At 42.4% G+C, this 16,388-nt stretch overlaps 1 protein-coding gene across 11 annotated transcripts in view; it reads right to left on the bottom strand.

The window, feature by feature from the left end:
- The window catches only part of PXK (PX domain containing serine/threonine kinase like), a 33,489-nt gene extending 19,170 nt beyond the window's left edge, over window positions 1-14,319 (bottom strand). For 9 of the 11 annotated variants that reach the window (XM_063164887.1, XM_063164888.1, XM_063164892.1 and 6 more), the window contains exons 1-4: window positions 14,136-14,318; window positions 5,878-5,928; window positions 5,175-5,222; window positions 864-1,050 (exon numbers count right to left, since the gene is read on the bottom strand). In XM_063164887.1, the coding sequence (XP_063020957.1) occupies window positions 864-1,050; window positions 5,175-5,222; window positions 5,878-5,928; window positions 14,136-14,237 (388 nt within the window). In that variant the 5' untranslated portion in view covers window positions 14,238-14,318. Of the gene's footprint in view, window positions 1-863; window positions 1,051-5,174; window positions 5,223-5,877; window positions 5,929-14,135 lie in introns of all 11 variants that reach the window. The other 2 variants (XM_063164885.1, XM_063164886.1) reach the window with 1 other exon arrangement.
- Between the last annotated feature and the right edge of the window lie 2,069 nt (window positions 14,320-16,388).

Here is a 16,388-nt window from a genome sequence, read left to right as displayed (position 1 = left end):
ATTGGGAAATGTTCTTTGCACTTTGAAGCTGAAGACACAAGAATGTTACATAAAGAGAGAGAAAATAGACAAGTGAAAAGGAAGCAGTGAGTTCCTGCTTCAGTAGGCTCTGCTTCTAAGAAAACAAGCTTTGCATTTTGCAAAGAGTTGGTTTGCCTATGAACTAAATTTGTGGAGTGGGTTTCATCACTAAGAGGAAGTTTTTTCAGTCTGTAAGACAAATATTTATTGATATCCAATGGCTGAAGCTGAAGTAAGACAAAATCAAGGAAGAAACAGTTAGTAATGAAGAAACTGATCACTGGGACATCATTTTAAGGAATGCAGTGACTTTCCAGTATCTGTGAGAAGAGGGTATCTGGCTTAGTCTAGCCTTGAAAAAGTGCTCAAACAATTAGTTCTAAATTAGGTCATACTCAAACCAAGGGCAGGAGCTGGACAAGATAACCACAATTCTTGAAAGATTCAGTATTCAGAAAATGGGCAGTTTTAACAGAACACTAAGCTAACAAACTTATCTCCACCTTACACTCTGACAGAAAAATTATCTCCCAAAAGCATCTCTTTTCATTTATTATGAATTATGAAAAGTTAGATGTCACTCTCACCAACCCCCTCCTCCAAGTTCTGCTTATACAGATCTTGACCCTCTTCACTCCTCTGTGAAATAACTCAAATATTTATATTTGACAATCCCAGCAGGATCCATGCACAGAGCTGGAGAAGCCTTATCATAAATAACCACATGCACAGTAGGATAATTTTGAAGATTGCTCCCCACATGCTTCAGTGCAGATCCTCACAGAAGATACACATCACACACTGAAATCAAAGTGAAGCACAGATTTTTATTTTGTACTTACCAGTGTAATTTACAGAATAGCTGTTTGGGTCCAAGAATTTCTTTACCAGTTCACAGTTGGACAGTATGTGATGGGTGGTAATTACATCCAGGTAGGCCTGGAGGCCCTTCTGTCTTTCAGCTATGAACTCACGCTCCATATTTCCAATCAACTTTTTTGGAGGAAGAGGTAGACTTAGAGTTGAGATCTTAAAAAGAGAAGAAAAATTACTAACCTTGCTTTCAAAATAAAGGATATAAAACTAGCAATCCAGAAAGCAAAAGTTTCTCAGCAGCAAGCTAACTACTGGATAACTCTCTTTGTACTGTGTATATACAAGCTTTTCTATTTTTCCTAAGCACTGTTATCAGAGTCAGATGACAGCTCACATCCCACTGTGAAGAGATTAGTAAATGGAACAATACTGAAAACACAAGGAGACAATTTTTGCTAGTGAGTCATACATTTAAGATCACTACCCAAAACTTTCAGATATTAAATAGCTACAATTTTCAGCCAGGTTCTTTCCATTATGTACTTCTAGCAGAGCACAAAAACAATTCACACCTGATCATCTTTTCTGGGTTAGATTTATGCTTTCTTATTTCATCAAGTGCAGATTAGTACCTTTCATCTGCCTCTATGTACCTGTAGGTAATGTTAAGCCCTATTAGTATTTTAAATATGTAATTTCAAATACAGTGCAGATTTCCATTTTATCTTCTGAATTTGTTCCTGTACATTTTTTAAACATCTATACATACTTCAACCCAGAAATAGCTGCAATCTACCAGGGGATGTACACTAATTGTATTATACTGACACAAGAGATCCAAAACTTAAGGGAAAAAATCAGAGAAATCCTTCAAAATAGGACAAAGAAAAAAATTCAAAGTCTTGTGTAACTCAGATCAAAGAGATGATCTTCAGTGTTTAGATTCAATTACGTCATGTGAATTGCCAGAATACATTTTGTGTGCTGTTAACACATCGTTGTCCTGCAGATCAAAGCACCTGCCTTGGGTAAGCTGAATCTCCCTGGGAGTTATCTTTAAGCATTGTGTGTTGCAGGAATCAATTACACCAGATGCAATAACCTCATTTCTAAAGCAAACAGTTCACCAGGGAGAAGACTGGGACTTCTGGTGTTTGAACAACTTTCATTTTAACTAGTGGAAAAAGTAACAGATTAGCTCAACAAACTGGGGCAGAAGGAGCATTCCCCTTCCTTTCCACCTCCTTCATTTGAACACAGGAGTTGTCCTCTGATAACTTTAGCACTTCTCCTACTTCTCGTTTTCTGACTTCAAATTATGGACTGGAAAAGAACTACAACTATGTCTGAATTACAGAAACTATTAATAAAAACCAGGAAAAAACTAAAAGCAACCACATATCACTTACAGCCAGTAATCCACCAAATTAGTTTTAGCAGCAGAGGCAAACAGAACTGTCTTCTGGCAGATCACTCATTTCAATTAAAAACTGAGTTTCTAAACAAGAACTAAGTCCTTTTCTAGAATTATTAACTTAAAAAGCATGTCAAATCATCACCTTTACCTAGACCTGACAGCTAGCTACCATCAGAGAGAAACCGACTCTAATTCACATGTTTTCCAGCCACTATAATTTGTTTTAAAATTTATAAATCAGACTTCTACTATTTTTCAACAGAAAGTAACATTCAGGCCCAGGTTTTTGCAGCTATCTGCCAAAACACACAGCACAGCACAGCAGGAGCACTCCAGCACAGAGGAGCACCTCACTGAGGGCCTGACCTTGCCAAGACCTCACATGCTTTCAGACACCACTTCTCAGCTCACCACTGGAGCCAGGATGGGAAGAACCTGGGAATTAACATTCTTATCTTCAAACCACAGCCTGCTCAGGAATGTCTGTTCAAAAGCTGCAATAAAATGCTTCACAAAAGCCAGATATCTTGCTGTGAATTCCAGTACTTCCAGTACCAGCACTTCGCTTGACAAAACAGAAGAATAATCTCCACTGATCTCTGTCAACTAAGTCAAGAGGAAGAAATGCAGAACTGACTGGGAGAAGCTTTTCAATCTGGTACAACTGAGAGTTCAGGGAACCTTTCTTGAAATTTTCTGATACAAATCAGTTACCTATCTATATTTCATTTTTTCCAAGCTGTTTGGCAGGACAGCATTCCCTAACCTAGACAATTTTTAAATTATCAATTCTTACTATAGGTAGTTCTAGATTAAGAACACGAAATTTCCATCCCAACTCAACTGCACTGTGCTCAAACACATCCATACAAACAGAGAGATTAGTCAAGTATGCCACAAGAACTTGGAGAACTTCTTTACACCCAAAAAAAGTTCCATCAATTCTTCCAGCAGATCTTTAGCTTTGAAGGAAAAAGATTAGGGTTTGGTATCTTCTTATTTGTTTGGAGTTTTGTTTGTTTACTCTAATTTCAATATTCACAAGATGAGAGCTTAAAGAGTTTTGAAACATGTCACGGGACCACCTGAATACTGTGATGGAATATTGTTATTTAGAGTTTTGGATGGAAACATCTGAGATGTGTTGTGTTGTCTTAATGGATGAGGAAAGTTCAGCTCCACCATCACAAAGAATAATTTGTAAAAAACTCTGAAACAGTGGGAGAAAAGAGCCACTGGAGGAGACCAACTGCTAAAGCACATGGCCTGCTAATTTAGCTACCCTCTCATATCCTCCCATTAGAGGTACATTTTGATAATTCTTTTTAATGTTTTCCAGTCATCCAAGCAGCTGATGTTTTCGTCCTGGATCTTAGTTTCTCTTGTTTCAAATTTCCCCTTTGTCCCATTCTGCAAAGTTGCTCTCAGATAATTTCCTGGACCCTCCACTTTTACCATTCACCTCTATTTCAGATAACAAGGCTTTCCCTTTCTAAACTCCATCACACATAACCTATTTACCTTCACTTAATAGATTTTCCACATAGGCCTAACTTTGCAGAACCTGTCATTTCTGGATTTTAAGTCTTAAAAGTCCACTGCCTCCCCTACTAAAGCTGCCTCATTTGAAAGGTAAATGAGAAGGCAACAAATCCTTTTCCTGCCTTAACACATTCTGTTCCCCCATGGTTAAGAGCAGCTTGTTATAGGTGGCTGCAAAATGAACTCTTCCTTCTTTTTAAACCTTTCACAAAATTTTTTGTCTGTGATTTCTATCAAAGCTATGGTTGGATCACAATGACCCCAAGGTACTCTGATGACCAGTACCAACTCAACTCCTTGTGTTCCCATGGGTGTTTGTCTAATTTTAGATCTTGGATGTCTCTGGTGCAGGAGACACCTCTGTATTGCATTTATTCAGCACATCACAGAGGAGGTTTCTAGGTCATGATAAAAGTTCCTACGTGCTACTGCACATTTAACAGAATAATTCCACAAGGCAACAATAGGAATAATTCCACAAGGCAGCCAGGATGCATCTGTTGAATTATGACTGATTTGCCCCCAATCCACCTGCAGCAGAGGCAGCAGTCACAGTGGGCTCTCAGAGAACACAAATCAACTCCCTTGCAGGGTTTTGCTCACTGAGGTTCATCAAGCAGATAGTTGATTTGATTTGGGGAGGAGGGAGGAAGTGGGAGCAGTATTAAGCCCTTGAATTCGTGAAATACTTAACAAGGGAAAAATTTTAAAGTCACAAAAATCTATCCTCAAATCATGTCATTCACTTTTTATCCTGTTTGCCCAGTATGGAAATCTCAAGTAAAGAGTTTGTCCCCTGTAGATGTTAATCACTGCTGCTTCCCCCCTGTTCCCAAACACACTCACACTTCTGCTTTTTCCCATACAAACTAAAAAGAAAGAATTGTCCTAAAAAGCAGAGGAAAACACACAGTAAGTCCAGTGTCTGACCAAGGAACACTCCTCAGTGACACAGAAAACCATCACATGAGAAGCAGCATCTGGTAGTGCTTTTAGAGGAATATAAATAATGGGACACATAGCACTTCAATGCTGAATTTATAAGGTTGGTATGTGCCTTGGCTTTCTCCAAATCAAAGGAGGAACAAATGAAAACACATAAAACCGGAACAAGTCACAGGACTGAAGGGAAACATTCAGTATCTGCCAATTCCCTCCATTTCTATATAAATTGATCCTGTTGATGTTAATATTCAAATTTTACAAGAGAAAACTTAAGGGTGAATAAGTACATATTCATGTTACATCTGAAGTCACAGTTTCTCTTTACAGTAAGGCAAATTCTTTTATTTCTTCACCACAATATATAAAAATATCACAATTCTGAATATATTCTTCTAATGACATTTTTCATTCATATATGAAGAGTGAAAATTACCTGCAGGCTATTATTCAACAAGTCAAAGTCACTATATCGCCTCACAATCTGTAAAATAAAATACAAAGTTCAGGAAACAAATTACTTTTTCCATTAGAATTTTACTCCTCAAAATCCCATCAGAGAAAAATAATTCCCATTTACAATCATCTTCTTTTGCAATTTTTGTACCAATGCCTAACTGCTAGATTTATGACACATTGCCAGAGAGCAAAAACGAGTCTTTAATCACAACTTGATCAGACAGAAAATGCATTTCTAAAAATTATCTTAAAACAGTACTTGTGTGCAAAGTTGTCTGCAAAAAAGGCATTTTTGCCATATTAGATGGAAAAACTTTTCACACTCATCTTCATTACTACTTCTTGGTCTTGTATAAGCAGAGCTGTGATTTTAGCACTGAGAAAGGCAAACTGGAATTTCAGATTTTAAAACTATGGTTGTACCAACACACAGTAGAAACACATGACAGGCATTTTTCCTGGAATATTCAGAAGAGCAGCAGACAACATTGCCTTCTGTAACTGGCAGCAAAACTGTTTTTCTCTTAGTTTTGACCAAAAGAATTCAAGCACTTCATGTTCTCAATTTCAAATCAACATTTCTGTTTCCAGCTCAAATTTTAAAAGCTAGGAATAGGCAATTTTCAAACTTTTCCTAAAAAAAGAATCCTGGTTACATGAACTACAACTTAAGAAATTACCTGCCAGCTGTTTTCTGTTGAGACTCCTCTCTGGACACGGATTATGTATTCCTAATAAAAGGAAAAAATCATTAGAAATGAGAACTAATGAGCTGAAGAAAGCACTTCTTTAAATTAGACAACTAACATTCAAATGCAGAAAATTCAGATCCAGCATCTTGGGGAATGTCAGAGCTGGGTTTGCTCAGAGCATCCCTAACAGTTGCTCTGCTTTGCTTTCCCAGCATAGGAGACAAGGAGAGCTCCAGGAGCTTGCACACTCAAGTGGTTTAATTTAACTTAGTTACAGAAAAAGACAGCAAATTGAAGATGCCACAAACCAAGACACATAACTGTTAAATTAGAACTGAAGTGTCTATTTTCAGAAAGTCAGCCTGACATGGTCCCTCCATATTCTTTCCTCTTACTCATTTGAAATCATAATTATGGTATCTTCCTGCAAAACAAGAACCCAAATCCTCATAATTTTTAACATAAATCCACAGAGCTGATAACATTTAATCAGTGTAGTTATCTTTGGAAACTGTGTGACAGAAATCAATTAATGGGACACCTGGAAACTCATATTCACCAGTGACTTGGTTTTTCTTGTTTTGTGACCATTGCTGCATTTTGGGAAGAGGCTACTTCACATACAGACAAAAAATTGCAGCAACTGCTTATTCATCAAGTCTCAAAGGAACATTGGCTGTTCCTCTGAAAAACCACACCAGTGATGATTCACCATGTGCAGTCATTCATCTTTTCTAGGATTTTGGAAGCAGCTGAGTTATTGCTCAATCCCTTGTAGCACTTGCTCTTTATCCAGTGATTGTCATTTTCTATTGAGCACCAAGAGAGGCAGAACACAAATTCATTAAACAACCATCAAAGCATCTTATTGCACACAACCACTCTGGTCAACACAGCTCTTCTGGAGACCCCCGTGATAAACAACTTGGGACACAGATCTTCTCACAGTAAGATTATATTAAAATATATATATATATATATTTGGGCCACAACTATTTTTCCCCACACTTACTTGAGCATTTTCCTATCCCATCCATATCTGCTTTTGTGGTCTAATGCACCAATGAAGTTTCTTTTTTATGTCACAGGGTTTGCAAGTGCAAAGAGAAGAGCAAACACTCTCCAGGTGTGGCCATTAGTTCTGTCTGTAAGGAAGAGCCAAGTCCCCACCACAGGCTCTCCATCAGCACTGACCATAATGAATTATTGTCCAACTCAGCACTACCCTGTCAATACAACTAAGGAAAATGCCTAAATGGTCTTCTGAGTTGGTTGAGGGCCTTTTCCCCCAAAGCTGGTAATGAGATTGAAAGTCAAAGAACAGCAATAGTAGAAAGGCCAGGATAAGAAATATAATCCCATTCCCAGTATCTGCCATGGCTACACATAATCAGCAGAACACAGGATGCTGAGATCCAGTGAGCAGCTGACACTTCCTATTGCCTTCATGTGGCAACAAGCTTGTCCTGGGATTATAATTAGCACCACTGATATATGCTTCCCATAGGACCAGAGAAGAGCTTTCAACTCTTCAAAATGCACAAAAGCCTTTATTTCTCTGCCAAATTCTGGTTTAGTTAGGAAAAAAAACCTGAATTACAACAATCTTCTGAGACAACCTGATAGTGGGACTGAGACTGTGCCCATAGGAAATAAATGAAAGCATAAGGAAAACAGAGGCACACTCAGGATCATTTCTGTTTAGCAGCATCATCAAATGTAGGAAAACAGGGTGGAAAAAAGAAAAAGCTAGTAATTACCAGAGTTCACTCCTGCAAACAATTTTAGGCATGCATCAGCAACCAGGCTCAGGGAGTCTATGTTAGCTACACTCGTGTAGAAATTCCCATGGCATCTTTCACTCCTACATGAATAGCTCAGAATTTTTCCTATGACTCAGTTTACCAAATAACTTCAAAGGAGCCCTAACAGCTGCTGGTTGGGAAAGAAAGGTCTCAGCTTGCAGCAGGAGAGATGACCTGCTGCTCTGTTTGCCCATGGGCAGCAAGGTCACCGTCAGCAGGAGCCTCCAACAGGACAGGCCACAGAACCACTCCTAAAACACAAACCACACCTCCACAGAACCATTCCTAAAACACAAACCACACCTCCACAGAACCATTCCTAAAACACAAACCACACCTCCACAGAACCATTCCTAAAACACAAACCACACCTCCACAGAACCATTCCTAAAACACAAACCACACCTCCACAGAACCACTCCTAAAACACAAACCACACCTCCACAAAACCACTCCTAAAACACAAACCACACCTCCACAGAACCATTGCAAAACACCTTCCCTGGCTACCTCCACACAGGTAAGGTTTGTAGATCCACTGCTCTTCCTGTCAGTACTGCCAAACCACTTCATGACACAACCTTGAAATTCCTACAGCTCAAAATACATCTTAAAAGATGCCAAGCAAAGTAGTTTTACCTATGGGATCATTTCCTGGCTGCTCCAATTAGTCATAAAAAGCTGAAATGTGTGCTGGGAGGAGGAGGTTGGGAGCAGGGAAAGATGTGTGACCCCAGTTGCACACTGTCATTTCCTAAAATCTTCTTCCTAGTACTACAGAGCTCTGGATAGAGTTTCTGAAAGGAATATTTTCCAAATAACCACATGGATCAGTGACAACCACACTGCATTTCTCCAACCCTTTGCTGATAACAGTTTCACACTCACTGCGTGGGATTAATGTTGTCCTGAACTTACCCATTTTCAGGCAGAGCCAAGATTTAGGTGGCTTGGTTGTTTGGGGTTTTTTCTCCCCAAAATTCATCAAGATTAGTCCCTAGTGTTCCAGCACTTATTAAAACACTATCAACAGCAACTCAGAGCTACTCAGCAAAATTTTGTTAACATTCCTGGGTGAAAATTGCAAAGCAAAGCACTCCAAATGTTTAACAATTGCTCTTTATCACCATTCCTGGTTTTTGAAACAGGAAGCAAACAGGAAAGAAGGCTTTTGCAGAGACAAAATAGGAATAAAAAAGTGGTGAGTTAAGAGATTCTTATAATAAAATGTAGAGTCTCAACAATATTGGGAAATACATTCTGTTTCCCCAAGCAAATAGTCTAAATTTCCAGCTCAGGATAGTCAGTCTCTTTTTCCACAGATTTCTGCTTTACATCTGTTTAATCCAACAGGCTTGAAAAGCCAACCATTATAAAGATCCAGGTCACCTTCAGGTCACATCAACTAAAAGTTTGAAAGGGCTTTATTTTATAAGCATTAAAGAGAGGAAAGCCTAATTAAGCATGAATACAATCCCTGCTTAAGTAGGCTGGATTGGAACAATTTCTAGTAAGAAGCTCTTTTAAATGTTTATTTAGAAAATCTCCCATGTGAAAAGCAGCAACAACATCAGGAGAGCTGCTCAGCCTCAGAGGCCTCTCTGTTACAGGGCCCAGCATTTATTTGCTATTGCCCAAGTGCCATTGAGCCCATCTGAGGTAGGAGCAGCAGCAGTGGTTGGTGTTTCCCCACTTTTAAACAATTCAGGTGTGTGTGTGTCTGCTGCACCATTCACACTCCGTATCCCTCTGTAGTAATGAGTCAGCCATTCAAGAAGTGAAATGAACTAGGACAACTGCAGGGAAAAAATAGGACACACATCTACGTGGAATGAAACTTAGTGAACATGAGAAGCTTTGGAGAGAGATGAGAAATCACAGATTTTCAGTGCTCTGCATCACTGTGACCTTCACCAGAAAGGCACATTACTCACTGTTTTTCAGGAAATACTCAATAGCCAACAAAAATATTCTAATTAGGGTTTACTAAAGTACAATATGGAAACTAATATTTTGACTACAATGTTGACAGGACCTACAAATGCAATACTAATTTAGTAAGATCACCAGTGGAAACTGTAAGTTTGGAATATTTAAAATTAGGTGTGATGGAAGAACTATCTTTTGTAAGCTCAGGCTGGAGAAGAGGTGGGAGGTAATCGAGTTTACTGACTAAATCCAGGGGAGGAACTGCATTTCTGAAACCTCAAACAAGTGAACTAAGACAGTTCCCTGTGTAATGCCATGTCTATAAGTAACTTCATGTTTGTTTTTGTCCAAAGTGAATAAAGCCTTGAAAAGACTGAATTCCTTGTAGAGCAGATGTGCAAAATCTTTTACAAGCTTTTAAACTAAACCCTACAGTCCTAGAAATATGTGGCTCCATTTTTCCATTTGGAACAATAAAGGAAAAATATAAATGCTTTTTCAATGTTTTTCTAATCTAACAGCCATGAGTGCCAACATTCATCATTGCTTAAAGAAAACTAAAAACCCTGAAAGATTGTTAGGAGAGGGATTTATTTCAGCTGTTCATTTCCAAATGCCTTTAAGACAACAATGTACTGTATCAAAGCTGGCTGTTTCACTACTTCAATTTCAAAATATGAAACACATGAAAAAGGAAAATTACTTCAGAAAAGAACTGAGAAATGTTCAGAAGAACATGTACAACTCACCAGTAGTTTTCCTGCTGAACAAATTTGCAGGTACAGTTCTTAATAAGGAAAATGTCAGATTTTCATGGAAGAAAATAGCATCCTATTTTAAGGCTTAGAAAGAAACCACTATTAAATGGTGAACACACAGATGAAATATTGCAATATGAGGCAAGTTTAACAGCCAAAATTTATTAAAGCTTTAGTGCTGAAATTGCCTCTGTTGTCAGAATACAACATTTGGCATCAAGATGAGACACTTGCAAATGGCTTAGTATATTGGATGTAATCCTGCTCCTACTGAAGTCAAGGAATGCAACAAAACTTCATTTTCTGCAGAAGGGAAGGGTTGGTACCCAGACCTGCAAAGGGACTGACTCACGGCTGTGGAAAGGTGCCCAACACACCCCTGGGGTTACACAGTTACTCTCCCTGATGCACTGCTGGTGGCTGAAGCATAAAGAAAGAGACAAAATGAAACTGACTGGGCTTGCTCTTGTAATTTCAAATCCACTGGAAGGCACCTGCAATGTGTATTTTTTTTTTTGGCTTTCAAAATGAAAAGGACTCCGTAAACACCATGCTATAGAATTAATTGTACTTAAGTGCACGTTCCAACAAAACTCAGACTGTTTGTAACACACCTAACCAGGGAAACAACTTCTGCAAACATAGAAAGGGATCATTTTCCTCTTCCAATTATGATTGGAAATAAATACACAGAAAGAAAACGTCAGTGAACAATTTCTTTGTTGCAATGCAAAACCATGGAGATTATGTTCCAGCTCAGATGTTCTAAGTCCAGTAAGAACTCCTGAGCTCTCTGACTTGAACGAGCAGGCTGAGCCTGTGAGCCTATCAGATAATGTGGAAGTTGGCTCCCTAACAATCTAAAAACCCATTTATGGGGGAGATTGACGTACTCTTACTAAGCAAAAAGTGCAAATCCTCAAAAGTCCATTTTCAATAGTAGCTTAACCCCTCCTGAGGTTTCTGGAGAATTCAGGTAAGAACATAGTGGTCTCGGGTTTTGTTTTCAGTTTTGTTTCTTTTAGTTTCACCTTCAGCCTCAGGAAACAGAAACTCAGCCTCTGCCAAGTACAGCCCTTGACTCAATGCTATGAAGTTTACACTTACCCAGTCTGTTGTACTAAATTTAAATTAACAGAAACTGCTTAGAACAATACACAAGCAAACTATTCATTAGACACAAGCTTTGGTCTTCTATGTGGTATTTCACCATGTCTACAGAGCTTTTCCTGAAATTCTTCACCTTTTCCTTAGCTGTTTTTTCAGAAGACTGGCTATTTTCAGCACCAACAGAAGGTTTATATAATTAGTAGTTCAGTTGCCATGTTAAAGTTGCACCTAAACTCAGACTAAGCCATCTTCATATGAGTGCTTTTAGAAGCTATGATCTACAGGAAAAAAAATACAAACCCAAGTTTAAAACAACTCTTTCAACACTAAACAACATTTAAAAATCTTAATATATAATGCTGACAAAAGAATAAAAAAATTTTCATGGCTGCCTTTGCCTTAGAACAGGCCTAGTTCTCCAAACATTAGTTTGGAATAAAGGATTTTACAGATCTACATCTTTTGAAGATACCACTTTAGGTGGAATGAAGAACAAAACTGAAAAGCATTCATTTAATGACAATCTATTTTCTTCTAGCTATAATTTAACAAAGTAAAATACAGTTTTGAGGCCCCACACAAACACTTCAATCCTTATTTCTTAGAAGGGCTTCATTTACACACTTCTTGAGAGACAAGGATTTATTTCTGCAGCTTATTTTGAATCAGGAAAGTTCAAATCAGGGACAGCATCACCCACCAATAAACAAGCTATTCACACACCAGGGACATAAGATGAAGTATCTGAAATGACAGAATAGTCCACTTACATCAAATAAGAAACCAAGTCTCTGCTAATGGCTTCCTGTATTTTGTTATCCCACACTGGCTCTGTATAAACCATCTGTGCTACACACACTTCAAGCCATCTTTCAGCTATCAACAGGGCTTCTGCAGTAAAACAAACAATTACTAATAGATGTATCTTAGAGACAGATTCTAACTCAAAAGGCACGGTGCTCCCGCATTCTGTTATTAAGAAAAGATCAGAAGAAAACAGCAGAGAATTTTCCTGCACAACTGTTAGTAACAGAATACAGAGATGAAAGACAGGGCTATCGCACTCCCTCACACAAGATAACACAAGGAGAGTCTGGATTGCAAAAGTTCTTCCAAGTGATCATTCTAAAAGAATCTTGTGACTTTTCCAACCAGAATCATGCAAACCAAAGGAAAGAACACAAAACGCTATTGTCATTTGCACTAAGGAAAAAGCATAATAAGGAAACAAGCTACTAACGAAACATAATCTGGTCTGCTGGGGAGTATTAGGAGTTACACAACTTCTCACAGGACTTGGCACACCCATTCTTCAGCTATTGAATCAGGTAAAAAGCATCACACTTGCCAGGAAATAAACCTCTTTAGTCTTACTTATAAGAAGAGGAGTTGCACCAATTGAGAGCCACAGCCTGTTGGATTCACAAGATCTCCTAGACAATTTCTCATAGGTAACTTCTGTTCAGAGAAAGACTGGAACGTCAAGAAATGTGAGTTCCTCAGACAAAAAATAAACCACTTCTTAGTGTGAATTATTTATATGAAGAGTATGTAATAAGACAGTCTGTAAATTAGAGTATACCCCATGGTGAACCTGCAGTTATTGTTGTTCAGGTTAAGGATATGCAACAGATGCAGGGAACCAGGAAGCAATCCACAATGCAGGCATCAGAGGTGGGTAAAGGACATAAGGAAACCCTCTCTCCATTCAAAGCAAGCTTCCAAATGGAGTACCTGCTGCTGAGCTACCTCTGGCCTCCTCTCCAGCATCCCTGCTCTCAGCTCATTACAGTCCTCTGATTCACGCTACTGCTTGGTTATACTATAATGAAACCCGGTTTCCAAACTGGAAAATAACTGCAAACAGGACATTGTAGAATTTGCATTATTGCTGAATGCTCAAAGACAGTTCTTATGGAAGCACTGTGCATGTGTCCTAGGCATCCCAAAGAATTAATCCGTGACACCCAGGTCACGGCAGGGTTTGTTCTGCTGAGTGCCGCCGCTCCCCGAGCTGAGAACCGGGGCTGGGGCTGCGGGGTCCCTGCGGTTCGCAGCCGCCGCTCGGCCCCAGGCAGGACCCGGAGGCGAATGCAGCCCGTTCACGTGTAACTCCATCACCGCCACCGGAACGCGGCGGGCAGAGCCCATCTCTGCTCCGCGGGCTGCACAGCCCGGGGGCAGCAGGAATCACAGGAACGCACAGGCCCGCTCGGAGCGGCCGCGGGGCAGCCGAACCCCGCAGCGGCCGCCCCCGCAGAGCCCCCGGTCCCTCCCGGGGGTGCTGCCGGCTGTCCCCGGGAGCCCCGCGGGCAGAGAGGGGCCAAAGGAGCCGAAGGAGCAGCGGCACCGCCGCTCCCCCCCGCGGGGCTCCGGGGCGCTGGGACCCGCGCTGCCTCCCGCCCCGCTCCCGCTCGCCCCCAGCGCACCCCGCAGTGCCCCGCCGCAGCCGCCGCCTCCCGCCACCCCCGGCCCCGCTGCCGCGGGCTCGGCTCAGGCCCCCGCCCAGCCCCGCTCCCGCCGTGCCCCGGCCGGCCCCGCGCACCCCGAGCACCCCCCGGCGCCCCCGGTACCGGCTCCCTCCATTCCCTCCCCCGCCCCGGCCGCTCCCGCCTGCCCCCGCGGCCCGGCCTGCCCCGCTCACCGTGTGCGAGTGCAGGCTCTGGCTCGCCTCGATCTGCGCTGTCAGCGGCACCGTGTCGTCCAGCAGCACCTTGCCGGCCGGCGGCTTCTCCATGAAGGCCATAGCGGAGCTGGGAGCGGAGAACCGGCGCCGCCAACCCGCTTCCCGGGGCAGCTCCCGGCGCGGCCGCCGCTGTCAACACGGCAGCGCCGCCGCCGCCGCGGGGCCTTAGCGCCGCCGCTGCCACCGCCCGCCGCAAGGGGGCGCCGCGGCCGCCGCTCCGCGCGGGTCCCGCCCCGGGAGCGCGGGACAGGGAGAGACGGGGGACACGGAGAGACGGGGACAGGGAGAGACGGGGACAGGGAGAGACGGGAACAGGGAGAGACGGGGACAGGGAGAGACGGGGACAGGGAGAGACGGGGACAGGGAGAGACGGGGGACACGGAGAGACGGGGACAGGGAGAGACGGGGGACACGGAGAGACGGGGACAGGGAGAGACGGGGACAGGGAGAGACGGGGGACACGGAGAGACGGGGGACACGGCGGGGATGGGGGATACGAGGAGGTTCGTCCCCACGAGGTTGGAAAGGGGCTGGAGGGGAAGCCATGAGTGCAGGCTGGTCACCCCGCCACCCAAGCCTCCCGTGCCTGGTGCCCCCGGTAGCACCAACAGCAGCTGCAGCCCCGGGGGCATCAGCCCCGAGACACTGCTCCCAAAGAGACCAGGAAAATTATAACGGCACTTGCTGCTCTTTACCTCTCACGGGGTTTTGTGTTAATAAAATAATCAGAATATACTGTATATTTTACTCGATTCCTAGAATTTAGGCTTTGGAGTTGATCTTTTTTGTGGTTTTGGTTTCTGGTTTGGTTGTTTTTCAGAACGCAGATTTAAGGCTGTGAACAATTTCTCAATGTGACTGATTGCAGCAGCATAAGAAACTTTCTATTTGAATACTGCTTAGTGCTTGAGAACCTACAAGTTGGGCACCTGTCTGCATTTCCTCTTTTTACACCGTACACAGGAATTACTCTCACTTAAGATGTTGTAAGACTGCAGAGCTGGGGTTTGTCATACACCTGGAGCAGGTGTCATGAACAGCTTCATCCATCTGTCTTGCAGCTCCATGATGAGAGGAAAATGGGCTGTGTTGCTGTGCTTCAGCAGCCAGGCTGGAACAGCAACCCCAACTCCCCAAACTACTGCTCCTGCAGTGACCCAGGAGGTCAGACACAGATCTGATTCATTTTGTTAAGAGGCCTTAACAAGACAACTTCCACTTGGAGAGGCAGGGGAAGGAGGGGGCCTGCTGGATGAAGTGCTTTGTCCAGCAAAAGCCAGTGACAGGCAGTGACCTGAGGCAGAAGGAAAGGAAACTTGAAGTGAAACAGCTCCTAGAGACAAGAGATAAGGAAACCTCTTCCTAATTACTGCTTCCAGGTTGCACACAGGCCAAACTCCAAGCTTTGGAAGGAGAAGGCATGGAGTCAAACACCTGACACATCACCCCTCCCTCTGCTCCAGTGACTAACACCTGGGGTTAGAGTGCAGCACACTCTGGCAGGGCAGCTGTTTTACCAGTAGCTTTCACCACAGGCTGAGGAGAAACTCTCTTTTCTTAGCAGACAACTCCTGAGGTTATTTGCAGCCAAGGAAAGTTTCAAATGCATTTGTGCTGCAGAGAAGACAGGGGGATAACAGACACTTAGCCAGCAAGTTATATGAGCCACCAACTGACTCCTGATGGCCTCAATCCTTCCTAAAGAAGTTCCTTAGTGTATAACAATCTTATGCCAGTACTAAAATAATTTAACCCAGATGATTTACCAATGAATTTGCCAGGAGTCTACTCTACCAAGGTACTTTCAGTGGACAAAGGGAAATCCATGTTCACACATTTAAGCAAAGAGAGAGAAGCCATACAGTTAGTACTCAAATCATCTGCCCTTGTTTGCCTTGCCCTCAGGAGCACAAATACAGTCAGTACAAGTTGTGACAATATATTTTTTTAAAGCCTTCTTCACTCTCTGTCTGGGAGGCAAGTTTCAGAAGCAGCACCAGCTGGAGCTGCCATGCAGACGACAACACATCTTGCAGTACATGAGTGTCAGCACCTCCACTTCTGTTTCTTTTGAACACAGCACTGTCCCCTCCCCAGTGCTTGTTGGCAGTACAGCTGCTTTGTACAGAAGGAACAAGTTTTAACTAAACTTTGCTGGTGTGGACTGCAATATTACCAGAAAGAACAGCCTCAGTGTGAGCCCCACCAGTC

This window comes from Melospiza melodia, chromosome 10, assembly GCF_035770615.1.
Source record: "Melospiza melodia melodia isolate bMelMel2 chromosome 10, bMelMel2.pri, whole genome shotgun sequence".
In the NCBI taxonomy this organism is placed as follows: domain Eukaryota; kingdom Metazoa; phylum Chordata; class Aves; order Passeriformes; family Passerellidae; genus Melospiza; species Melospiza melodia.
Note: the sequence above shows the minus strand (reverse complement) of the source record. Positions and strands in the feature narration are given on the sequence as shown.